A 25,460-nucleotide genomic window follows, 5' to 3' on the forward strand; every position below is an offset into this window, starting at 1 on the left:
TTGAGCATTCCTGGTTGGGTGGAAAGTAGTCGTTAAGGTACTGTTTGGGATAGTTTGGTATGCTATCTTTGAAATTTTTGCTAGAATATAGAAAATGGTTCAAACGAAGCTGGACGACCAACCACTATGTTTTGAGAACGAGGGTGTTTTTTATTTCCGAACTTTGGCCGGTGGCACATTTGAGAAGCTTCAACCAACTTGCTTTGCAATTACTTTTGTTGACCACCATTTATGGTCACATGCCTTTTTGTGGGTGCAGTTGGTTTTTCCAGAAGAAACATGAGAAAATCAAAATGTGGAGGCAAGGCAAGCATTCGTCCATTTGGCTAAGAGACAAGGAAACAACTTTATTATATTAAAATCTCCAATTATGATACACATGTTCGCAGCCATGCAGTGTGAACAGTTTGATGCCATTCCTAAGGATTTAAAATAACGAAAACTCTGTCGGATTTTCATGGATGCGACCTCTAAAATTGCCAAAACCAGCCAGCCGCCACTTCAGTTCCGGCAGCATGCATAGTGCCGACCACTCTTTTCACCGTCCACTATCATGGAACCCACGTGCTCATTCTAATTTATAAATTACTCTGACGCCACTTCAATTCTCCATCCTCATCTCCTCAAAAGCTTAAGTATTTTCTCATCTTTTTTATTTTTGTCTCTGACACCGCTCTGTTACTCTCTCCAATCTCCATCAATGGCGTCTACAAGCTTCCTCAAGCCGATCTCCTCTCTGAAGCTACCCCACCCACGATCACCCCCCTTCCAATCCTCAAAACTACTGGGTTTTGATCTCTCGAACTCATTTCCCACTCAAAACCTCAAATCCTCAACAGCCCATCAGCGATTGTCAAGTACCAGACGTCACTCAAGCGCCACCACAACTACAGCATTCTTCTTCAACCACCATAAAACCACTCCAAAACCTCCAACACCCAGTAAGTACTTATCTCTCTTCAATAAACCCAGTAATTCACAAATGATATAAATCTGACACGATGTTATCATCTTGGTTGCAGCTAAAGTTCAAGAACTGTACGTGTACGAAATCAACGAGAGAGACCGCGATAGCCCAGCGTTCCTAAAACTGAGTCAGAAGCCAGCCAACTCACTGGGGGACCTGGTGCCCTTCACCAACAAGATCTACACCGGAGACCTGGAGAAGCGGTTAGGCGTCACCGCTGGCATATGCGTATTGATCCAACACGTACGGGAGAGGAAGGGTGACCGCTACGAAGCCATATACAGCTTCTACTTCGGGGACTACGGACACGTGTCGGTGCAGGGACCGTACTTGACCTATGAGGACACGTATCTAGCGGTGACGGGCGGCTCTGGGATATTCGAAGGGGTGTACGGTGAGGTGAAGCTACAGCAGATCGTGTTTCCTTTCAAGCTCTTTTACACGTTTTATTTGAAAGGCATCCCAGATTTGCCACATGATTTGATGGGCAAGCCCGTGACCCCATCTCCCACCGTTGAACCCTCTCCCGCCGCTAAAGCCACCCTCCCTCATGCCTCTGTCAAAAACTTCACCACCTGATCTTTTATCTTTCTCTTCATCTTTATTTTTTTCATTGATTACGAGGAGAAGAAAAAAAGAAAAAAAGAAAAAAAGAAAATAATATAATATAATGATATATCGAGAGTGATACTTATTTAGCTTTATGTGTACCTCATAGAGGGGCAGTAGTTGACTTCGGGGTCTGAAATCTGAAGATGGCCCGCGTGTACTCTTACTAGAAAACAGGAAGTATCGATGGATACAAACTGAAAAATACAAAGGAAAAGCTGATGGATGAAATTAAGTTTCAGACCTTTATTATTAGTATGAAATAAGCAATCAAATATTGAAATACATAGTACAAGGGACAAATAGACATATTTCAGAGATGAAACGCAATTACCACGTACGTAACCTACCAACGAAACTGTACATTTGGGGAGTAGGACTAGGCCACCTTTTATGGGACCTATACGTTACTTACTGCACTTGCCTTTAAGTTTTTTTGTCCACCCAATTCTCTTTCATCCCATTGATACTTCATAGTTTGATTTGAATACCTTTCTTGTTTATCTATTTTTACAAATTTAGAATTTTCAAAACCAACTAAAAATAATAATAATTTTTCGTATTTTTTATATAAAAATTATTACATTTTATATATAAGTTATTATTTTTATTTTTAAAAATTAAAAACAAAAACTACTCCTTGATTTATCTTTTTAACTTTGGAATATAGTATAATTTCCATGTATTCTATATTTTATGTATGTCTTTTTACAAAAATTTCAAATTTTATACGCTATGGAATTGAAGATAATACACACTCAAATTAAAGTTAATATATACTTATATCCTTAATAGTGTCATATATTCCAAAAATTTTATAGGAAGCCAATATTTTTTATCCTTTGAAATAATGACCATTAAGTCTAATGTACGGACCAAGGTGTACCAAATCCAATTAAGTTGTCCGAACTCTATTCTCAACTCAAGTGGAGTGAAACATTTTAGCATTGAATTCGAATGCTCTTTCGAGGAATATGATGCAACGATACCAAATTCAATCAACTCCGGCCTCATGAACGAGGAGGAGATAATTGTGTGGAGATACTCTATGCTGAGGTTAGAAGATAAGAAAGTGACCTCTAACTCATCTTAACTCTTAAGATATTGGGGATGACCCTTCCAATATCCAGAATATATCAAGTAATTGTTTTAACAGTAAGTAGACATCTATTGAAAGGTAGTACAACGAACAGGTAGAAGCTAAGACTTTTTAAAAACCCCCCACCCAAAAATCTTCATATCTTTAAGATTGATGTATTCTTTGAACTAAAGTCATTACAAAAAAGCCATGCCCAGTACTTGATTGTTTTTTATGGTCTTGGAACTCAAGTGATCCTCCTAAAAGACGAAGTTGAATCCTATGGTTTAAAAACGAAAATATCAATAATGATAATGTAAAATAAAAGAGACTGATTCCACGATTGATCCTGCAGTCCTTTCTTTTGCTTTTTGTTTATTAGGGAGTCTTAACTTTTAACTGGAATGATCAAGATCGCTAGCTGCAGAGGGGTCAATCAACACTTAAAACACCCCCCATATGGCCCTGGATTCAGTTCCTAAATCATGCAGCCCTCTGATCAATCTGAAAATCATAACTTTAAATGCCCAAACTTAAAAGAGGCACTGTTTGTGGGGTTGTGACATAAATATATGGAGGACTGGGCCCACATTGGAACTGTTTTTGAGAGCTGTTGAATCTGTAACTGCATCAAACACCTCGGATCTTAAAACTCCAACTTCGCTGTCTTTATTTTATAATATTTATGTATATATATGGGGGACAAAAGAACAAAAAAGAAAGACAATACCCTTGTATTAATCAAATGAAGTGTTGCATGCACCCTTATCACCAGCAATACAAACCCACACGTCCAAGAAATAATGATGATGTTGATGATGATGATGATGAGATTAGTACTGGTGATATATATATATATATATATGCATGAAAATGGATTAATAAAGGCAGGTATATATAGAGATCAGAGGATCGATGCATGCATGGGGGTAGCAGAGATTAAAAAGAAAGAAAGAGCAAGCAAAGAAGAGATAAATGAAGAGATGGAAGGAGTAGTAAAAGTGAGGAAAAGGATAAGACCTAAAAAGGCGAAGATAGAATGGTGTAAAGGACGTGCACATAATTAGGATTAAAGGGGCAAAGCACAGGAGTCTGAAAATCTTTCGTAGTATCTGTTTGTTGTTGGTCTGAAAAGGCAAAAGGCAGCTCTTTGGGTGAAACCCCAAAAACAGTAATGATCAGTGGTCCCTCGTTACCTACTGACAAAGGGCTCGATGAAAGTGTTAGTAGCGGTAGTCGAAGCTCAGAGAGACTGAGCCCTGAGAGCGACTCACTCTGAGACTCTGAAAGGAGAGAGAGAGAGAGAGAGAGAGAGAGAGAGAAAGAGAGAAAGAAGAGTCCGCCATATCTATGCCAAATGCAAAGCGATGAACAGTAGAATCTGAGAGGGTACTGTGCAGTTGTCTGCTGTTATCTGCAGTGACTGAATTTGCTTGACCACCTTCCAAATTGTGACTCTCTCTCTCTCTCTCTCACACACACACACACACGCTCACAGTGAAATATTTACTACAAAAAAGCTCTTAATCAGATCATCGAACTGCCACTGCCAACATTAATAACGCATAGAACAATGGCCTTCATTATACTGTTTGTCCTCACTCCCCTCCCCCCCCCCCCCCCCCCCCTCTCTCCATACACCCACATAGTAAGCAATCAATCTTAATTACTAACAAGACTAATACTTCATGTCTATTAACATAGTACGGAACCATGGCCTCCATTTCCATGGTCATCATCGTTATCATCTTCTTCCTCAACACCATACATCTCCACACTGTGCGGAGCATGTCCATCTCCAAAGGCGCGAACATGGTCCTTAAGAGACCTCTTGTGCTTAAAATCTGACCCACAGATACAAAACCAAAGCTTCCCACAGTTCTTCTCATGAGTCCTCCAATCCCCCCTCACTGCAAAAGCTTTCCCGCATTTCCGGCAAGAAAAAGGCTTCGCTCCATGCTTCCGCTTGTAATGTGTCTGCAGAGTTCTGAAATCCTTCAGTGGTTTTGATCTTGGGTGCTCTATATTGTTCTTACAGCCCTGAGCGCAACAGTAACATGGCAACCTAAGAATGGATGAAGCTGGCTTTGTCCCTCTTAACGACTCCGGGCCCTTTCTGTATTGTGATCCATGACCCCACATATGCATCTACAGAAATAGATACAGGATACACCAGATGAAAAAATAATTAGGTAAAATCATGTTTTCCCTGGATAGGTTCCCTAAATTACTTCTCCGAGGAATATAATACATTACCATCTCCTCTATATATATATTTTTTTTAAGAAAATAAAAAACATTTATGTATGCATTATATCTGGTTGGAGAAGCCATGGGAGAAGCCTTTCCAGGCATTACTGATTAAAGTGTTAACTACGACATGGTAACTATAAGTGAATATAACAAAAGAACGAATCAGAAACAAGTCATGTCATACATGAACCATGATTAATTAAAGTAGATGATTTTTGAAACCTGCATGTTGTTGTATCGATTGAATGTTTTGTTGCAGACAGTGCAAGAGAACTGTGTTGGGCCTACAAGGATTTGTGCCGGCGAGGGAATCCAGTACTGTCCTTCAACGGGATCACCACCATTAATGTTATTAGGGTTGCTTGTGCTGGCACAGGCATTTGGAGGACCGATGTGAAGAGCTACCGTTACACCATCTTCCCTATTAGTGTTTTGATAATTCTGTGGCTTGCTTGAGGATGGATGATAGATGGCACGTTTGGAGGTGCTCTGTCCAGGAGGGCAAAGTGAAAGAAGTATGGAATCCTCATCTTCTTCATCAGCTTCTAAACAGGCACTCTCACTGGAGGATATGCAGGCGAAAGACGGAGTCTGCATGGTGAAGGTTTTATGTATGAGGGTAAGAGTGATAGTGAGAGAGACAAAGAGAGAGAGGGAGTTGGGTTTTTGGGTTTTGGGTGGAGAAGATAAGTGGGGGACGAGAAAGGCAATAAATAAAGAAAGAAATGTTATGGGTATTTGGGCTTTGGATTTGTGGGAATTGAATTTTCAATAGGGTGTTGTGTAGATGAGAGAAAGCACGTGGAATTGAGGGAAATTGATGTGTCAAAGAAAATAAAATGGCAAGGAAGTTGGTTTTGGCGTGTTTGGGAATAGAGGAGACAAGGAACCGGCAAAGAAGGAGAGGTTTGGGGTAAGGATGCATGGGAGGGCGTACCAACACTCCCTCCTTTGCCCCAAATGCTCGATTCCCAACCTCTCCCATCTCCTCTTCCACCACCCCCAGGCCCTCTCTCTCTCTCTCCACCTCTGCTTGTGATAATGATAGTGATGTATATATGTAAACATGGAGCAGTGTTCACTGTAGAATGCAAGGCGTGAGTCCCACTCTCCCCACTTTTGTTATTAAAAGAGGCTCTGATAGAGACATGGGGATTCATGGAGAAGGAGTTATGTTGCCTTACAGTATACAAACTATGAAGTCATATGATATTCAATTTACCAATTATCAGAACCTGAAAGGACATCTGTTGTGACCTGAGTTACCAAAATACCATTCGCCTTTTGCTGAAATGATGGCCTTGCCCATATGACTGTGATTATGGTAAGTATCCATGGAAATCTTCAACTGTAGAGAAAAAAGTGAAAAAAAAAAGTGGGGCGTGATGGTTCCTTGTCTAATAAACTCAGAACTCAATAGATGAGCAGTTGTCTTTCATAATGCAACACTGCTTTCAACATTTTGATCACCTTTTTCACCCATGAAATACGAAATGGGCCAAACCAAACAGTTAGTGGACCCATGTTTTGATTGGACACAGCCCAAAACTTAACCTTGAACCATCAATGCCCATCCCTTCATACCTTCCCCATCTGGAAAGTCCAGCATCACGCTGGTGAACGTGGACTTCTTCCAAGCTACCAAATGGCTAAGCGGGCTTTGAGTCACTTAAATCCAACCCCATCTGCTCCATGTTCAAGCTGTTTGGATCAGATTAGGAACTGGACGCTACAAATTATGTCACCATATAGAAAGTGGTGAACCCACATGGCTGTGTAACAAACCATAGGTTTGGCAAGAACACTCCTTCAAGTTTGATATGCTAATATGGAATTCCCATGGGACCAAGATGAACAGTGCCGCATGTGGAATAACAGGCGAACAATTTTCCTTTGTATGTAGGAAATGGGATTTGAATTAAGGATATCATCAGACTGTAAGCTCATCAAAAGAACAAAACGTAGATAGAGTGGAAAGCAGCTGTAGCACACGTCAGGCTTGGTGTGCAACTTTGGTCTATGTATGACATGAGGTTTGGGAAAGTAAAGATTGCTAATTCATGGTCTTGTATGAAAAGGGCAAGTTAGAAAAGGCAACAGTGCCCATGAAACCACACTCATGCTGCCCACTTGATTTGTCAACTGAATACTTGCTATACAGTACTCCCAGTGCCATAAATCGTGTTCCTATTCTCAGAGTTTCTGTTCAAACACTAAGCTGAAACTGAAATTTTTTTTCCCCACTTTTTCCATTTCCATTGGGAAGAAAGAGTCGAACCGTATTATGGTTGATAGGCTAAAGCATGGGCTGGGCCCTCTCTTGCTGCTGCAGTATTGGGTGTCAACATGCAGTCTTGATAGGTGGACTGTAGTCGGCTTGGGTAATGGAAATCAATGTTGTGACTATGACTTCAGAGAAAACATTACTTGTTATCTCATGTTCATACTCATGCTCACCTGTGTAGCCGTAATTTAAAGTTAGCCGGTAGGTCCAAGATGAATAAGACCGACACGGTCGTGTACCTACATGGGTCGTGTTTGTGGGGGAGGATGGATGTGATAGTTGTTGGAAAGTGTCTAGTTTTCATATTTTGCTACATATCCCATTTGATAAAATATATTTGTTTAGGTTACAAAGAAAAAAATTATGAATTTGAAATGGATTTATAAAGACCCTTAGGCATAGGTGGAGCAATGATGGGATTTTTTGGTCATTAATAAAAAGTTTTTTAGTAATGGACTATTCATTGGACTTTTATAGTCCTTATTACTAATGGATTAAGTTTGTTAAAAAATGAAAATAAAACAAAAAATTTTGGCAACGATTAGCTAATGAAGATTGTCAATATTGCCAATGGATTAAGTCGGTTGAAAAAATGCAAACAAAACCATCACTCTTGCTAACATAGTAAGTAGACCGAAAGATTTAATAATTAATTTTCATTGATTTACCAACAAATAATGTATGTCACTATTTGTCGAAGAAGATGATTTAAATCAATAAACAAACGAATTGAATAATTATTTATAATTTTTATAGAATGTTTAAAAATTAATAAAAACAATTTCATATGATTAATATCACATACTTTTAGTAATTTAAATTATATTCAACTAATTGAAAATAGTAGAAATTTAAACTTATCTATACACAAATATAAATTAAATTTAAATATTTAAATAATATCCTTAGAAAGTAATATAATTTTTTATAATTATTCTTCCACCACAAAATATCCATTCAATTCATAGGGTCTCAAAAATCAAAACATAAACCCTAAAGGTTACATTTATTATTTTGTAAATCTTCTTTCCTAATCAAAAAAATATAGAAAAGGTCATTACTAAACTAATAAATAATAAAAGCTTATTATTGTATAAAGAAGTATCAATTAAAAATGTATTACATCTTCAACCAAAAAATAATAATTATTTGCAAGAAAAAAATTAGAAAAAATAAATAGGCAAAACAATAGGATAAAGAAAAGGACAAAGTAAAAAATAAAATAAAAAATAATTACTATTTACATTATATCGTGTTACCAATCAAGAGAGTTTAATCGATATGGGACCTTCAAATTGATGATGGAGAGATTCTCATTAATGATTAAAGAAAACATGATTAGAAAATGTTAAATTAAAGTATTCTCCAATAAAATAAAATAATATATATATATATATATATTTCACAAGTTTAGGAATCGAACCTTCACAATAGGGAATATAAAATGCATATATATGACAAGGATGAATCAAAACTTCTTAGAAGCAAAAGCAAGGTATAGAAAAGGAGAAAGAGGATGAAATAAATATCATAATCTACAATATTGAGTTAGATCAATTAAAGAAACCATATATAAATCAAAGCCTTAGAAGAATTCATATAAAAAGACAAAAATGAAATTCAGAAGATGGGTTTTGAAGAAGATAGAGTTTTAGAAAATGAGAGGTACTGGGGTTTTAAAATTTGAAGGAAATAGATAGGGAAAAACCTAGTCCAAGTTTCTTTAGTAATCATTAGAAAATTTTGAAAGTAACATAACCAATTTGTTAAAGTATATTAAATAAAAAAGTAAAATATAAATCAAGTTTATGTTTATTAAGATTTTATAATAAAATATCATAAAAAATTAATAGAACCACACATTTATCAAATAGTAGTTATTGTGAAACCAAGATTTGGTTAATCTTTATTTTCATGATAACAAAACAAAGTTTAGAACTAATGATCATATTTCAAGTGTGATTAGGCAAGACGACTTCCAAAGTGGCAATCCAAAGACAAATCAAGCCAAGGAGAAATCATGAAGAAGAAGATCACCTCAAAAAGAAGAGTTTTTCAAGACCAAAGCTTCTTAGGATCTCTTTGTAAGGTTGTTGGTGCACTAGAACTTTCATGCATTTCATTATTTATTTATGCACCAAAATCATCCAAGAATAATATTGTTTTAAATATCTTAAGAATTGGATGATTTCATGTTTTCAACTAAAACCTTGTGTTAAATGATTTTCAAACTTGTGTTAAAAGGTTTTAAGTTGAAAAAGGTTGAGTGTTGAGCCAAAAAAAATGGCTCAATTGGTTCAACCGATCGATCGGTTGTGCTCGTCTGGTCGAGGACCGATTGAGGGAGGTCAAAAACTTTCTCTCTCTCCCAGTGGCCTTCTCTTCCCGGTCAAGGTTAAACCTCAACCGGTTGAGGTCCAGTTGAGGCCCAACGGTCACTTTTCCTAACGGCTAGTCAACCGGTCGACCCCTAGCTCGATCGGTCGAAACTCCAACGGCTAGTATGACTTTTTTCTTCTATAAAAAAGCTCCAAACTTCATTGTTTCATGAGTTTAACTTTCCCAAATCATTCTTAAATATATTTGAGCCTTGGAAGAGTGTTTTTGAGTGCACCATTATTTCATAACTTGCATATCTTTAGTGCACCATTCAATCCTAGTTTTTCTTGTATCTTTGAGCCTAAAGTTCTATTATTAGGATTTTTGTGAGATCAATCTTTGTATATCTTTGAGAGAAATTTTCTCAAGTGAGGGGTATCACTTGAGAGGTTGTTCAAGAGTGAGATAACTCTTGAGAAGTGTAAAGGGTACTTGGAGCCAAAAGTCCAAGAAGGTGAATTGGAACCATAATCAAATTGTAAAGAGATTGGAAACTTGGTTGAAGCTTCAAGATAGTGGAACCCTCACTCGGTTAGGAGGTTGAGGAGAGTGGATATAAGCAAGGAAGTGTCGAACCACTATAAACTCTCGTGTTTGCACTCTCTCTTCCCTAACTCTTTTAAATTATATGCAATTGTTTTTATTTTGTTTATTATATACTTGCATATAATTGTCTCTTATTTTTGCATAGTTTAAATTTGTGAAAAAGAGACCATCACCCTATTCACCCCCCCCCCCCCTCCTAGGGTGATTACCATAGTTTGGATTAGCCTCAAATTCCTAACAGTTATAAAATATTAATTTTTAAAATATAAAAAATAGAGAAATAGAAATATAATTCATGTTCAATAATTTTAAATAATGAGAACATATGAAAATTTCATGATTTTTCCTTCTAAAATAAATTTAGAAACATAAAAACATTGAAAATTTTAAAAATATTTTGTCTTAAAAATAGGTTCACTTATAAATTTATAATATATATATATATATATATATATATATGTCATTTGATTGCAAAATAAAAGGATTTGAAATTCAATGATTGTTAGACATAATCTTGAGATGTTGATGACTTCTACCCCGTTAAACTACAAATATTAGTTTATGGAAAGTCTACATCTAGTGGATGATAAGTCATAAACCTAAGAAATTAATTAAATTAGATTTAATCAATTTTCATCTTAATATAATTTCATAATATATTAGAGTGCAATTACTTTTTTTTAGTAGAATGTTAAGTTGACTTCAAAACTAAATTTATAAAGCTTTCAGTTTTAATTTTATTCTTCCCAATAACTCAAGTATTTCATTTAAAAACCTTTATAAGACATTTTTTTTAATTAAGTCTAAAGTTTTGAAATAAAAAGCAAATTCATCCATTTTAAAGATAAAATGTCACTTTTGAGCTTAAGTAAGGATGAATGAAAACCATTTTAAAGTGTGTAAAAATTTATTTTATCCTAAGTGCACCCATGATATTCATCTTACATAAATTCCTAGGCACTTAAATTTTCAAGGATCCATTTCTTTATAATGTTTGAATCTCTAATAAGTATGCTTGACCTTTTTTAAAAATTTAATGATAAAACTTGAAAACTTCACTTGATTTAAACATATTAGTATAATTAACTTTATTTTGTTGTCATCAAAATGTCCTTAGGAGAACCTTTAGGCCAATAGAAATAAATCAAACCTGTTATCTTCTTCTACAAAAAACTTCAAAACTTCTTTTTCTTTCCCCCAAATCTAAAACTAAGAGAATTTTTATAATAAATTCAATAACCTAAAATGTAGCACACTTACATTGGTTATTTATTATAAAGAAAAGTCATAAATAACTTAAAAGACTTAAAATATTGTGACTTCTAAATGAGTATCATGCTTTTTGAATTGAATAGAGGCATTTAGAACTCATTTCAATGTATTTCAGAGTTCAAGAATCGACCACTAGTGGTTGAGTTTGAAGTTAAAGTGAGTTCAAATTAAGACTCATAAGTGCCAACATTGTTGAATTTTAAATCTAGGGAAGTGAGTTTGAAATTTCCAATCAATTTCAAACTCACCTACTACTCATGCTGACGATCACCATGTTTTTAGGTTCAAAATGAGTTTTTTTTTTTATTCAAAATAGGTAAGGGGGTTCAAACTAAGCCTCTACTAAAAGTATACTTGCATTTCTTTTAGCCCAAAATTGCCAAAAACCATTTCGAATTCAAGTTATCAATTTTGAACTCACCATCCCTCTCTACTTAGCTTGTTTTAAACGTGCTTGACTTCCTCATTTTAACTTCAATTTTCACACCGTTTGAAGCATTGAACTCCTGAATTTCTAAGGTTAAAATGATATATACCTTTCTCAAAAATAACCTCAAGAAATGCTCCAAACTTCACCTCAAAGTTAAAGTGTGTGTTATTGCCAAATTTTCAATTCTCATATTTGAACTTTAAGTTATGGCCTTCAACCTTCTTTGTTGTGTTTGTTTACACTCCAACTCTTTCCATAACCTTCATTTCTCATTTCTCATGCTATGAATTGCTCCACTTCATTTATTAGAACTCTTATCAACTTCACAATCTTGGAGCTCTTTTTAAGCATGTTTAATCTCTTCTCTACCATGGTTTAAAGTGATTCCTTCAACTTGCATTCTTTTCATCCTTTAACCATGAGATTTAACTCAAGATATATGTTAGATCTATGTTTAGGGTTTTAGCAACAATTCAAATTAAGTTTGATGAATTTGACTTTTATATTTGCATAATTCATTATATTTGTGTCATTAGAGTACAAACAATGGCTCTAATCAAAGTGTTATCGAGTAACCTTACAAAAGGCAATTGATCTAGATTTTGAGGATAGTGAGCCACTCTATTCTATCACTCTCTTTGATTCAGAGCTAGATAAGAAAGTATTCCTTGGCTCTAGTCTATCTTAATTGAATTTAAAGCTTTGGTGCATGTCATTCCTAAAAAATAATCATGATGTTCTTTGCATGTGAACATTCTAGTATGAATGGAATAAATCCTTCTGAAGCATACCAAAAACTCAGTATCCTACCAAGGAGTTTCCCATTATAGGTAGAATTTGCTTTCTTTCCATTCTAAACAACAACAACTTATTAAAATAAAAAGTGAGTCGTCTATTGGAATAGACTATTGCAAAGAAAATTCAATTGCAATAGCCTGATCAAAAAAAGAAAGAAACATGAAAAAAAAAATGCAATCCATCTCTAACGCAACCTACAAGAAGTAATGAAAAGCATTCACAAAAAAAAAAAAAAAAAAAAAGAAAAACAAAGAAGCTAAAGACCCTAAAGCCAAGGCTAAGACTAACTAACATAAAGGTCATACATTTGCTAATGAGAAAGAAATATCATAGAAATGAAGCAAACCAACAAAGCAAATCTCAAAAAAAATAAGAGATTAAAACTTTTACCTAAAAGAAAAATCGTCGAGGTCCATGAAAGAACACTCCGATGATGAAGCCAAAAACTAAAAACCATAGGAACTTCAAATAATGAGTTAGATAACCCATAGGAAATAGAAAAAAATGATAAAGATCTCTTATGCATATTTCAACTTAGAACGGACCTTGATCACATTCAAGATTGATTTCCAAGTCCCTTGCAATACAACCAAAGAATACATTCGACTGGTTTAATCATACTCATATGTTGTTTATGGAAAGAAAGAAACCAAAGTAAAATCCTACAAGTATAATCTTTGTAAAAGGTCTTGTATGTACAAGTTAAGGACTCCATTCTTAACGAAGGATTTTCCTAACAACAACACGGAGATACACACAATCAATAGAGCATGACACATTAAAACATAGGTTATTTTATGGCTGGGAACTCGTATTTGCTTTCTTTTTTCCTTTGTAATTTTTCCATGTTAATATTTAGTAGTTTTCTCTCCTTGACAGAACCGAGTACATTTTATTGTAGATGGTGGGGGGCTTGTAGACTCGTATGGGATTGGATTGTGAAGCCGGCGTGCGGAGAATGCTGGGCTTATCCGTACACGGCAGATGGGATATTCCTAATCCTATCAATCACGTGATTAGACAGTGCGGTCATGGTCTTGAAAGAGATGTCCACCATCCTTGATTGATGCTATGAACACCTACCTTCTCCAATTGGCGTGACTTGTCCACTTTCCGTCCAAAATATTTTTTTCAATGCGTTACAATTTTAATTTCTTAAACGACATTATGGTAGGATATTCATAAAAGGATGCAGGGTTGCCCAATACTTTGTAATAAATTTTGGCATGGAAGAATCTCAAGCTTAGCTGGGGAATTTATTTGCCTTGGACCCATAAAGGAATTGTTGATTGATTCCGTCTCGAGATCCTCAAGGCTCTGATATGCCAGCCCACCTCTGAGCTTCTCCCTCGCCTTTTGGCCCCTTCAAAGAAGAAGCTTGTTTTGGTCCTTCTAACTCCATCTCCCAACTGCCTTTTCCGTATTTCTGAAACCCAAATCAGGGGTTTATGGCAAGTCTATTTTTCCTTTAAATCTTCTGTTCAGACACGCCCAACAAGAGATTCCAATGATTCTATAGACTATAGCCCAGAAAGATTCGAGGCTCTCGACCCACCGAAACCAACGCACGGGATTCAATACAAAGGCATAAAGATTTTAGCCTATCCAAATCGCAAATGACGTCAAATGAAAATTTTTAAGACAATAAGATAAACCACCAAAAGGAAAAACCTTTCCAAATTTCCATCCATAGTGAAGTGGGTTCCTTCGCCTCTGACCTTTGTAATCGGTTTTCCTTTGGAACAGCCCCCATTTATTGGACCAAAACCCGTTAGAGTCAAAACCCATTTGAAGCACCGGCGGCCCAACTCCAAGCCCCCTTTTGCACCCCAAGTAAAAATTGGAAAATTCAACAGTGGACGACCAATAGAGATCAGAAGTTTCCAGAAAAAATTACTGGTGTTGCTCTGCCATTGGAAAGTGAGGGTCACGCGCAGCAAGAGAAATAAATGAAGGGAGGTGGGTGTTGACGGATGGTTGGCCCTTAAGAAGCGTGAAAAGCCATTTACTCCCAAAACAGCCCCATCCTCGGCCCTCGTCTGACTGGGCATGGGCAGATGTGTGACTCACAAGATTCCCCCATTTCAAGGTTTCAAACACAATTATTATTATTTTGTTTGTTGGGTAATTAGAATTTTGAGTTATCTTATTTAAGAAAATTGAAACTTCTTTGACCGTCTAATTATCTAGATTTTGTTCTAAAAATAGTTTAGGGAGTGTCAGGGAGAGAATTAGTGATAAGGGAAAGGAAAATGTGGGAAGGGGAAGGATATTCTTGGAAGAAACTAGGGACCCACAAACCGTGAATAGAAATGAGACAAAGTCTAGAGAGAGAGAGAGGGGGAGAGGGAGGGACTTTGATCTTATCTCCTACATCGGTGGTGACGTCATTGACAACCCATTACAGAAGAATCACTCCATGGAATATTCAACACCCTAAGCCACATATTTCTCTCTCCAAACACCCCCCCTTCTATCAAAGATTCGTTTTGTACGCGACGCCCCGACCTCGATCTCTCCTACACCCTTCGATCCAATTATATATATATATATATATATCTTCTTCTTCAAGTTATATTCCGTTTTTTGATTCTAGTTGGATCCCATATTCTTCATTCACACCTCCTTTCCCTTCTCCGGATCTCTCTATGCTTCTGAGGTCCAGGCCTCTCCATTTATTCTCAATTCTCCCCTCCAGACTCTACCATGGATTTTTCAGACAAAATGCAGAGGTGTCATGATTATATCGAAGCATTGGAGGAGGAGCGTCGAAAGATTCAGGTCTTTCAACGTGAACTTCCTCTTTGTTTAGAGCTTGTAAGCCAAGGTATACCCCATCTCTCTCTTTTTCTTCCTTATTTTTTTTTCTCTGTTTTAGATTTTGAGGTGTTGAGTGGATGTGTGTCGTGGGTTTGCAGCGATTGAGTCATGCAGACAACAGATGTCGGGGACGACCCAGGAATATTTTCATGGACAATCTGAATGTTCTGAGCAGACCTCTAGCGATGGTCCTGTGTTGGAAGAATTTATCCCAATAAAAAAGACGTCTGATGATGAAGATGAACAACAATCTCACCAGCCTAATGATAATAAAGACAAGAATAATGACAAGTCTGGGAAGAAATCGGATTGGCTTAGATCTGTTCAGTTGTGGAACCAGACCCCAGATCCACCCGTCAAAGAGGTACCCACATGAACAAAATTTCTAACATTTTGAAATTTTAGCTCCTCTCTAATCCTACATTTTTTTTTTCTCAGAGATCAAACAAGGAATAATGGTTTATGTTTTGGTTTATTTCAACTAAATTTTGGAAAATTTGTTGTTGTAGGACACACCCAAGAAGATACCATCTATGGAGGTGAAGAAAAATGGCGGTGCCTTCCACCCTTTCAAGAGAGACAAGGCAGTTGGCACCAACCCAACATCGGCCCCGTCTGCGGCAACCAGTTCTACGGCTGAAACGGCCACCGGATGCAGCAGTGGAAGCAGAAAAGAAGAGAAAGAAGGGCAGTCTCAGAGAAAGGCCAGGCGGTGTTGGTCGCCGGAGTTGCATAGGCGGTTCTTGCATGCCCTTCAACAGCTTGGTGGTTCTCATGGTGTGTATATACTTGGAGACAATTGTGATTCTAGTTAAATTTTTTTAACATAATTTCCCTCAAAATGGGATTGAATTGAATTAAATTTGATTGATTTTTTTCCCTTTTTTTCCTGCAGTTGCTACCCCAAAGCAGATCAGGGAACTGATGAAGGTTGATGGGCTTACTAATGATGAAGTCAAAAGCCATTTACAGGTTTGTATAAAACTTTCCTCGAAGTAGCAAAAACTTTATCTTTGTTATGTCATTTTCATTTTGGTAATTCATCTTAGTATGGATCCTGATGGATGCTAGGCCAATCTATCTATATATATTAAATGTAATCTTAAGATAGATTTTGGTTTCTGAAATTATTTCCAAAACATTGTGTTAAAGATCAAGCATGGCCTGATGGTCTGTGAAATTTCATTTGTTTCAGAAATATCGGTTGCACACAAGAAGACCAAACCCGGCCATTCAACATAATGGGAACCCACAAGCACCCCAATTTGTAGTGGTGGGAGGCATATGGGTTCCACCGCCGGAGTATACAGCAGTGGCTGCAACTACATCATCAGGAGAAGCAACCGGAGTCACCACCGCCAATGGAATTTATGCACCGGTGGCTTCAGTGCCACCTTCACACCCACAGGGGTCAACTCAAAGGCAACAACCGATGAAGCCCAAAAAGTCACAATCCGAAGAAAGGGGCAGCCACAGTGAAGGGGGTGTTCAGTCTAATTCCCCAGCCACGTCTTCCTCCACCCATACCACCACAACTTCCCCTGTGTTTTAACTTTCAAAGTGTGAGAGTGATGTAGAAGTTTTGCGAGGGAAACCTTAACCAAAAGTCGTTTATATAGATATGATCATTTTTGAGTTATTTCTTGTTCGTGATTTTTGCTAATGTCTCTGGATTGTAACATTAGATGGTTTTTTTTTTTTTTTTCACTTCCTTGTTATACAGTGGACAGTGATATTGAGAGCCGAAGCTGAATAATGACCCTCCTTGTAGTTCACCACCTTGCTGTTTGTAGCAGTGAGTAAATAAATAAATTGTTTGTTTTCAGAAGGGTGCCCAATTCAAAGTGATTCCTTCAAATACAGTCCCAAAACTCCATGGCTGGGTTAGGAAGGTCTGGACTGAAAACCCAGCTCAATGCCCATCCCATTCGACCAATGCCAACAAACTTGCGTGAATTATTGGTGAGACATTTAAGGCAGTTAGGGTCGATATTGATTTAGTATGGGGGAATCCACCTCCCCTTTGCAGATAAGATATCAACTAATTAATTATGCATGAAAGAGGCCCAATTGACAAAAGAAGGAATATTCCAGCTTTGTTTAGTAATAGAGAAGGTACAGATCCTGGCTCACGAGTCAGGCCAAAACAATGAATGACAATACGAGAATCTTGACCATTGGGGAAACCTTCCCCTTCAAGAACACCCAGCAAGCAATCAAACAAAAGTAGCGGATCAGATGAAATCTTTTCTACGAGGCAATAGATGCCCATTCCTTACAAATTTTGGGTAGCGTGGAAGCCAGGTCTTCCCCCAACCAACACCTCAAAATGTGGAATTTCTATGATTCTTCCTCGTGCTTTCCCCACCATATATGCTTTCAAAATGAGGTTAAATTTTAAAAATACAAACCGACAATGTTTGGATCCGAGAAATTCATTTGTCAGTAACAAAATTTTCACATGCCCCCATTCTCCTCCGGTGGGTCTCACCCTCTCTGCAATTAGATATTCGGTAATTGGTATGTGGTGTTACATCATTTCTCCATCATGCCACGTGTATTTCTCCATGACCGTCCGTTTACAAAGGGTAATAAATTAACCAGATAAACCAGCTGGGTTAACCAGAATTCAATTAAAAGTTGGAATCTAAAGAATCTAAGCACAAAGAGGGAAAAGGATATTATGGGTTGATGTCAACACTATACTTATAAAACCAGAAAAAAACAGAACAGATGGGACAAGGGTTGCTGCATAGGTAGCCTTTTCCTTTTCCTTTTCTATAAAAACAAACAGAAAAATATGGCATTCTCTCTCTATAATGTAGTAACCAATGGTCCACCCCGAATATTCCGGGACCCTGGGGCATATTTTAGTCACCTAAAAAGTTGATTATTAGTTGACATCTTAATGCATGCCCGAGTATATTCTCTACTTGTTTAACTTATCTTCTAGGTAAGGTGTAGTGAGGAAGATATTCTGATCCTCCTATCTTACCTTGTCCAAGATTCCATCCTATATGCATCATCTTAATTAAATTGCAAAAGGGTATCGGCATCTGGGTGATCCCCAGATTGCCATTTTTAAACAATTTCTGGTGTATCAAGGGGGGAGGATAGAGATGGAACGTGGGCATGCATTTAGAAGGGGGGTTTGGAAATGTGCCTCTTGGTTGAGGCTTAGGGCCAAATGACTCTTGCCATCCACCAAAACACCACTAAATGCTGTGTGTAGAGAGTCAAACGCAAAAGTCTATTTTCTGGGTCATAAACAGCCAGTTTTGGAACTTGGGAGCACATTTGAATGATCAGACTGTAGACTTAGAAAGATCGTTACTGGATTTGCATACCATGTTTAGTCAACTTTTACATACTTTGTCACGGGAGTGCTTCCTGCATCCCGCATCCTCCCTTTATTTTAATTCATCTTTTTCTGTGGTTCAAAATTTTGACATTGACCTGAGTGAATCAGCCAAAAGGAGCTCTACTCTAGGGGCATTTGAATTCCAACTCACGGATCACCTTCGTTGCTAGTGGTGTTTGTACGAACAAGGAACATCATTTACGTACAACCCTCCTGTACTGCTTCAAAAAGGGCCGTTCCACTTGCTATGGATTTATAAATTGAAATTGCATTTAGGGTACAAATAAACCAATTTCTTATTAAACAAGGATGAAGGGGCAGCACCTTTGATATGGGCCTCAAGTCCCAGGGTTTGGGCTGGGGCAGCCAGGGTTCAGGCTTAAGAACATTTTTACATCCTTAGCTAGTTGGGGCTTTTTTACATTTTTACATCAGGTTGGGTTGGGTTTATAATCGATTCAAGATTAATCTAACCTAATTTTTTTTAAGTTGGGTTAAGACTAAAGATAAGGTTAGGTTCAAATGGATCAGATTAACAAGATTAGATGAGTTACATTTAGGTAGAGTAAGAACCAAGTATGGTGCATTTTTAAACTTTATTTTCCATGTGTTTATAACAAAATTTAAGTAACAAGTGACATACTATTTCAAAATAATAACAAAAGAGAAACTAGGCTTATCTTTCTTACAAAATGAAATAGTGTAAAATAGATATTATAAAAATATTAAATCGAGTTCGAATTAGATGTAGTTGACTGAATTCGAGGTCAAGCCTAACCCAAATCGAGTCTCATGAAAAAAATCAACTCAAACCAACCCGTGCACTAAAAATAATTGCCCGAACTCAGATCCCATTGGGTTTGGGTTGGATGGAACTAACCACCCAAGCTGCACTCCTATCCCTGAGATTCAGCCTAAAGCTTTCAACCATGGTTTTATTGTTTCAGTACTGATTGCACATTATTGATTCTATTATTATTATCCATAAGCCTCTAAATGAATCACAGCAAGCACAAAACCCAGAATCTGAGTCTACTTGATATTTGGGGGCTCCTGATTCTTTCAGCTCATATTGCTTATTATTTTTGGCCAAAAATAAATAATCAAATAATACTATGTAAAACAAACAGATCTTCAATCAACTAACTGAACTACAGATATATCCGTGTTGGTGCATAGGCTACAATGCACTATGGAAGATCCGAAGGAGGTGAAATTTCTAATGGTACACCAGGGGTTGGCTCTAATATCTGAGCATCTGGTAGTTCCTTGTGCAAAAGTTCCTGCATTTAAAACCCATTTAGTATTCATTTTCTTGTGGCATTTGCATGAAGACTGTAACAAATACAACAGTATACAATAGCAAGTAAAAGCATAAGAAATAAGCATGAATTGCAGGAATTGGGTAGTTATTTTCAACTGATTCCAAGGCTATTCTTTAAAAACCATTCCACAATTGCAACAAAATAAATGTCTACCATTGGTTCTTTAAAATTTCCATTGGTTTGATACCATATTAAGAAGAAAACTTCATCACAAACATATATTAGTTTCAACTCCATATTAGTCCAGTTCAGCACAAAAGCAATGGCATCAATTTGGTACATTCTGACTTTGAAGAGCCAAAAGACAAATTAAGGGGAACTAAGTAACATAGTAACACCTTCAATTAGGGGCGTTTGTGCATATTACACTTAATCAATGAATCCCAAATGATCACAATGTTCCAACACTAATCAAAGTTGTGAAGATATGCTCCAAGTAAATTTAATAGTTTACCACATAGGGGTTGGTCAGACTGCTCAGCATGACCTAATACTGACTAACAGTCAGTAGGTGCATTACCAGGGACACAGTAAAGAAATAAAGGGTCACTTTTCATATACAGCTTTGGAAGATTTATATGGCAAATACTGTAGTTAGGGTTTAAGGCTTTTTGAGTTCAGTAGATTGCCAGGTAATTCAAACTATTTCTCAAGGAAATCATCCACAGCTAAAGTAGTAAGACAGACGTTTTCCCTAGTATGCAATTGAATCGATTTTTAAGCAAACACAACTCTCAAACTTCCTCAACTGATATCAAACTTCCAATCCTTGCTAATTTAGCAAGTTTAGTATTCCAGATTAACCATTTAAGTTGTTTTGATACCACAACAAAGTAGCAGGAGGAGGTCAGAAAACTCCTACAATTGTTTCTGTGTCTCAAGCACCAAGAAGAAAAAACTGACACTTCATTGAAGATAAATATCCATATTCATGTTGGGAAAAATGAAATTTTACCATGCATGATGTTGCATTTGGCTACACATAACTAAGCATTCATTTAGCATGAATTATTTCATCAATAAAAGCATAGCATCATTATCCATATAATGATAATCATCCGATGGCAGTGACACATTCATGTCCTGATTTTTTTTTGCATAGAAAGAAAAAGGTTCTCGTCTGTTTCCACAAATGTAAAAGAAATCAGACCTTGAATGATTCAACTGTCCCTTCAGACTGAACTATACTTGCAAGAAGCCCTTTGCTATCAAGATCTCCATTTTTCATTGGCACGATAAACCTACAAAATAAGGGAACAGATGCAATCAGATAAATTTAACAAAAATTACTCTAAAGTGGCTGAAATCAAATTAAAGGTTGTGTACTTGGCATGGAGCAGCTTTGCAAGTTTAACTGCATTTTCTTGTCCTGAAACCAAAGTAAAGTTAGGGAGAAGCTGTTTTATAACTGGTGTAATGACAATGTCAGCATGTTCCTTCTCCAGAAGACTCTTGTTGTATACACAGTGGGGTTCATAGTAAAGACGTAACAAGCCTTGTGGAGAAATGACAAGATACCTGAAGCATTTGATAAACCATAAGGGAAACAAATAAATGACTTCATTTACACAAGAAATGGAGTTGACTAAGGGATAAATTACAATGTTAAACTGGAAAATTTAAGGGACAAAAAAATTACCCATTCTCAGGGCGCTGCCAAGGAGGGCCAAGAACTGGCCCTGCAGTAGCCTGAATTTGAACTTTAGAACCATTTCCTGCTTCAATATTTGAGCTCTGACCAGGTTCCAGATACGTGACCTGAACAATTCTAGAACTAAGTTCTGGACTGAATATGCAATCCATCAACATCAAAACATATAAACAATGGAAAATTTTGATGGCTAGCATAACAGATTCAATTTTAATTAAGCATAAAATATAATTAGAAGAAACACACTTAGCTTCAGTTGGAGGATGCAATGTTTTGGCAAAAGTTAGTGTTTGGAGTAGAATTTTTTTACAATCATGTCCAATATTTTAATTGGCATATGCAGACATTGGGTGAGACTAGAGAGAGATGGGAACATATGCAGATGACACCAGCATGAGTCCAACCAAGATCCTTTTTTCAGCAATATTATTCTAGTTCCCAAGATGATGTGTTTGACTGGACCAGGGTACAACTCTAGGTCTTATGACATTTTGACCATAGGAGGCACATGAAATCCAAATTTCATAAGCATGATCACCAAATCCCATTTTTTATTCATCAGATAAGAAAATAATATGAAAGATATTATGTTATTTCTACATTTCCTTCTCCAATTTATTTCGAAAAAAAGACCGGACTACTTTTTTTTCCCTGTTTTCTTGTGAAAATGACAGGTGGACCAGGAATTAAAACTTAAATCCTGTCTTTTGTTTCTAGTAGAAATATGGATTCAGGATAGGGTTTCAGAAACTCCTGCTAAGATGATTGTATCATTTAAAACAAATTTATTTCTTGCTCATGCTCAGCCAACATACCAAGCAGGATACTAGCAAATTAGACATCTAAACAATATAGTGCAAAATTATCCTCTTTTGCAGGTCCAACAGATCAACAATATTGTTGTTGCAAAGAGCATTCAAGCATGCAAGAATTCCCAATCTATAGCCAGTCATACATAGCATGTGGAATTGTTGTAAACCCAAGTCACACATCTATTGCACTCTATGTGGAGCAGACACTTCTAGAAAGGAGCTGTGGTCATGTCATACACCAATAGATGAACATGTATCAGACCCCTGTAGAAGTAGAATACAATATTCAGGATAACCTATAACAAGAGAGCAGAAATGCCAATATCCCTGTCTATGTCCATGCCCAAGCTACAAAGGTTGCACTTCTTCACATGGAGAAATGGGTTCAACTGCATGGAAGGGTGGAAGACCATTGGTTCCCAGTGCCTTCCTTTGCAAGACCAACTAGGAAACAAGATTTGAAAATATAATTTAGGATCATTTAATCAGCTTGGTTAATCAGAACTGTTTCATCAATCACAGGGACAATTTTCATATGTTCTTCTTTTTTTTTTTTACAAAGCTATATTGAAAGAATTTGTGCATATTTTGATGGATTACGCACAAGACATCTCTATATAATACCACATCCTAGAAAGAGAAGAAAACTTTAAATTATAGTGCACAGTACTTACATTGCTAAAAAGGGGATCCAACATTTCCCTAGCATTGGGGGTTGATATGACTCTGAGATCTGGGTACATTGCAGAGAGGGGTTTTAAGGTCTTCAAATGGCAGTGATCATCGAAATTTTGTGTAATCAGTAAGCAATTAACTTCAGGAAGTTCACTAAGCTGCACTAAATTTGCATAATAATGAAAATTAGCTAAACAAAACAAACAAAAACAGAAACATATTCCAATTTTTATTTTTTTTTTAAATATGATTACTATGAGATTAAAGAACAGTTCATAGCTATAAAAAGTACCTGGAAATTCTTCAAGAACTTCTTGGCAGCATCATAAAGCCATGGAATTCCAAAGTCCAAGTTACCCACCAAGATTGGATCAACCAAAATGTTCAGCCCACCAACATCCCACAACCAACTATTTCCCTGAAGCGAAAATTCAAAAAACAAATTAAGAAACTCTGAAGTAGTTAACTCTCCAATAGGGAATGAGAAAATTGAGGAAAATAAAATAAAATAAAACCTAGAGTCCTTAAGTTGTAAGTTTTTCCGGTTCCCAATAAAATGAAATTCCCAAGAACAGAGCTAAATAGTTTAATAACGATGAACTGAATCGATAATTTTTCTCTGAGGTCCCAAATAATGAAAAATCTAAGATTCAAAGTTCCAATTTCCTTTTCTTTTCGTATCTTTCTCGGCAAACACACAATTACCATAAACCTAGATTAATAAAAACCAAAACCCACCTCCAAGTAAGTGAGTTTAAACACATCAGTCCCAGAAAAACTCGAACCCACTGCATCTCTATCAGAAACTACAGCAGAAACAACTCTTCCCAACCTGTACATCAGTATGAGTGATGATAGAGCTTTAAGTGTATGAAGCTGAAAGCAACGACAAAACACGAGAAAGAGAGAGACCTGGGTGTTGATAGCTTCAACGTGCCAGAACCAGTGCAGATTGGAGCATTGCAAATTGAGAAGAAACGGGTGGTTGAGAATGGGGATAAGGGCGTTTTTCTAGAACAAAGTTTGTATGAGTAGGGAAAAAAGGTAGATTGAAGAGCCATGATGAAGCACTCTAATGGAGACTGCCTGACTGCAAGTCTGCAACTGGGTATTGAGCGGGAGTGATGAGCCTTCCCGCGAACTTCTTGTCTAATGTGTCGACCGGTTTTTAACCACCCGCTTCTTCGTCACTCCAATGGCTTTCATTCTATCACTTGGCAAATGCCTCCCCACATGTCTTTCCCCTCTCTACGGTCTACCCGCAAAAAGCGAAATATCGGAACATTTTTATCTGGGCTTTATTTTGGCTCCTATTTTATCTCAAAGAAAATTATATGTTACCAAGGAAAGTAAACACTGTGGAGAAAATAGTTTTTAAAAAATAATAGCGGTTTCGAAACTTGTTTTTAAAAATTATTTTTTGATCAAATGATTCTTTTTTTTTTCTTTTTTTTTTTTGCTTTTAAAAATTGGTGAAAATAATTTTTACTTATCCTCAAAAAATTATTTTTTATTTCACATTTTCTTTTAATTATTAAAAAATAACAACTATCAAACAATATTAAAACTTTTTAAAAACTATATTTAAAAGATAAAAAATTATTTTTAAATCACAGTGAAGCAAGTCTATTTTTCAAAATAATTTTAAGAATTAATATTATTCAAAATAAAGGTGTCTTTCAAAAATATTTTACTTATTACATATTAACTTTGACAACACTTTGTTTTCAATAATTATTCGTATTTACATAATGATTTTTAAAAATAACCTAAAAAATAAAAATAAAAATAACTAAAACTCATTAAAATACATTCTCCAGAAAACCTTATTTCCAAAACAAATTCCCAAAAACTATTTTTCGAGCTTAGAAGACAATTCTCAAACAACTTCCTGTTTTTAAACCGTGTCTATTTTATCTTTTTTATTTTTACTTTTGAAAGTATGAGTTGAATTTAATAACGAAGAAAGGGTAAATTATTTCTTTCAATTAATAAAAAATTGGAAAGTCATTTGGTTTTGTTTAATAATTAAAAAACACATCTACAGCATCATGAGTGGAAGGAGGATGATGGAGTAGAAAACCATGTATCACAGCAGTCAAGCAGAAGTTGATAAGAACCATGGCCTAACAGTGAAGTTCCCAGAAAATTGGGTGGGTCGAGCTCCCCATGTCCTGTCTATTTTTTTCCTTATCCGGAG

At 36.4% G+C, this 25,460-nt stretch overlaps 4 protein-coding genes across 4 annotated transcripts; 2 read left to right on the forward strand and 2 right to left on the reverse strand.

Annotated features, from left to right (window-relative positions):
- Positions 1-3: 3 nt before the first annotated feature.
- LOC100257779 (allene oxide cyclase, chloroplastic) lies at positions 4-1,665 on the forward strand. Its single transcript, XM_002278732.4, has 2 exons — positions 4-941; positions 1,023-1,665. Exons 1-2 carry the CDS (start codon positions 701-703, stop codon positions 1,544-1,546), a joined length of 765 nt encoding a protein of 254 aa, XP_002278768.1. The 5' UTR covers positions 4-700; the 3' UTR covers positions 1,547-1,665.
- A 2,611-nt stretch (positions 1,666-4,276) lies between these two features.
- Positions 4,277-5,629, reverse strand: LOC100252639 (zinc finger protein WIP6). The gene is made up of 2 exons (XM_010649605.3): positions 5,130-5,629; positions 4,277-4,802 (listed from the first exon to the last, which is right to left on the reverse strand). Exons 1-2 carry the CDS (start codon positions 5,502-5,504, stop codon positions 4,350-4,352), a joined length of 828 nt encoding a protein of 275 aa, XP_010647907.1. The 5' UTR covers positions 5,505-5,629; the 3' UTR covers positions 4,277-4,349.
- A 9,331-nt stretch (positions 5,630-14,960) lies between these two features.
- Positions 14,961-17,264, forward strand: LOC100257723 (transcription factor HHO3). Its single transcript, XM_003631176.4, has 5 exons — positions 14,961-15,443; positions 15,535-15,800; positions 15,946-16,213; positions 16,332-16,408; positions 16,632-17,264. The coding sequence occupies exons 1-5, from the start codon at positions 15,323-15,325 to the stop codon at positions 16,986-16,988; spliced, it is 1,089 nt and encodes a 362-aa protein (XP_003631224.1). The 5' UTR covers positions 14,961-15,322; the 3' UTR covers positions 16,989-17,264.
- Positions 17,265-19,806: 2,542 nt separating this feature from the next.
- LOC100247534 (uncharacterized) lies at positions 19,807-25,413 on the reverse strand. The gene is made up of 8 exons (XM_002281749.4): positions 24,173-25,413; positions 23,999-24,092; positions 23,553-23,678; positions 23,260-23,418; positions 21,762-21,880; positions 21,449-21,640; positions 21,273-21,363; positions 19,807-20,080 (listed from the first exon to the last, which is right to left on the reverse strand). Exons 1-8 carry the CDS (start codon positions 24,319-24,321, stop codon positions 19,988-19,990), a joined length of 1,023 nt encoding a protein of 340 aa, XP_002281785.1. The 5' UTR covers positions 24,322-25,413; the 3' UTR covers positions 19,807-19,987.
- Positions 25,414-25,460: the final 47 nt, after the last annotated feature.

Source organism: Vitis vinifera, chromosome 1, assembly GCF_030704535.1.
Source record: "Vitis vinifera cultivar Pinot Noir 40024 chromosome 1, ASM3070453v1".
Lineage (NCBI taxonomy): Eukaryota > Viridiplantae > Streptophyta > Magnoliopsida > Vitales > Vitaceae > Vitis > Vitis vinifera.

Coding starts and splice junctions, on each gene's coding strand:
- LOC100257779 (XM_002278732.4), top strand. CDS start 701: ATGGCGTCTACAAGCTTCCTCAAGCCGATCTCCTCTCTGAAGCTACCC. Junction 942..1,022: donor TCCAAAACCTCCAACACCCA/GTAAGTACTTAT, acceptor TCTTGGTTGCAG/CTAAAGTTCAAGAACTGTAC.
- LOC100247534 (XM_002281749.4), bottom strand. CDS start 24,321: ATGGCTCTTCAATCTACCTTTTTTCCCTACTCATACAAACTTTGTTCT. Junction 23,419..23,552: donor AGTTCTTGAAGAATTTCCAG/GTACTTTTTATA, acceptor AATTTAGTGCAG/CTTAGTGAACTTCCTGAAGT. Junction 21,881..23,259: donor TGGATCCCCTTTTTAGCAAT/GTAAGTACTGTG, acceptor AGAATTGTTCAG/GTCACGTATCTGGAACCTGG.
- LOC100252639 (XM_010649605.3), bottom strand. CDS start 5,504: ATGCAGACTCCGTCTTTCGCCTGCATATCCTCCAGTGAGAGTGCCTGT. Junction 4,803..5,129: donor ATCGATACAACAACATGCAG/GTTTCAAAAATC, acceptor CTATTTCTGTAG/ATGCATATGTGGGGTCATGG.
- LOC100257723 (XM_003631176.4), top strand. CDS start 15,323: ATGGATTTTTCAGACAAAATGCAGAGGTGTCATGATTATATCGAAGCA. Junction 16,214..16,331: donor ACAGCTTGGTGGTTCTCATG/GTGTGTATATAC, acceptor TTTTTCCTGCAG/TTGCTACCCCAAAGCAGATC. Junction 16,409..16,631: donor AAGTCAAAAGCCATTTACAG/GTTTGTATAAAA, acceptor CATTTGTTTCAG/AAATATCGGTTGCACACAAG.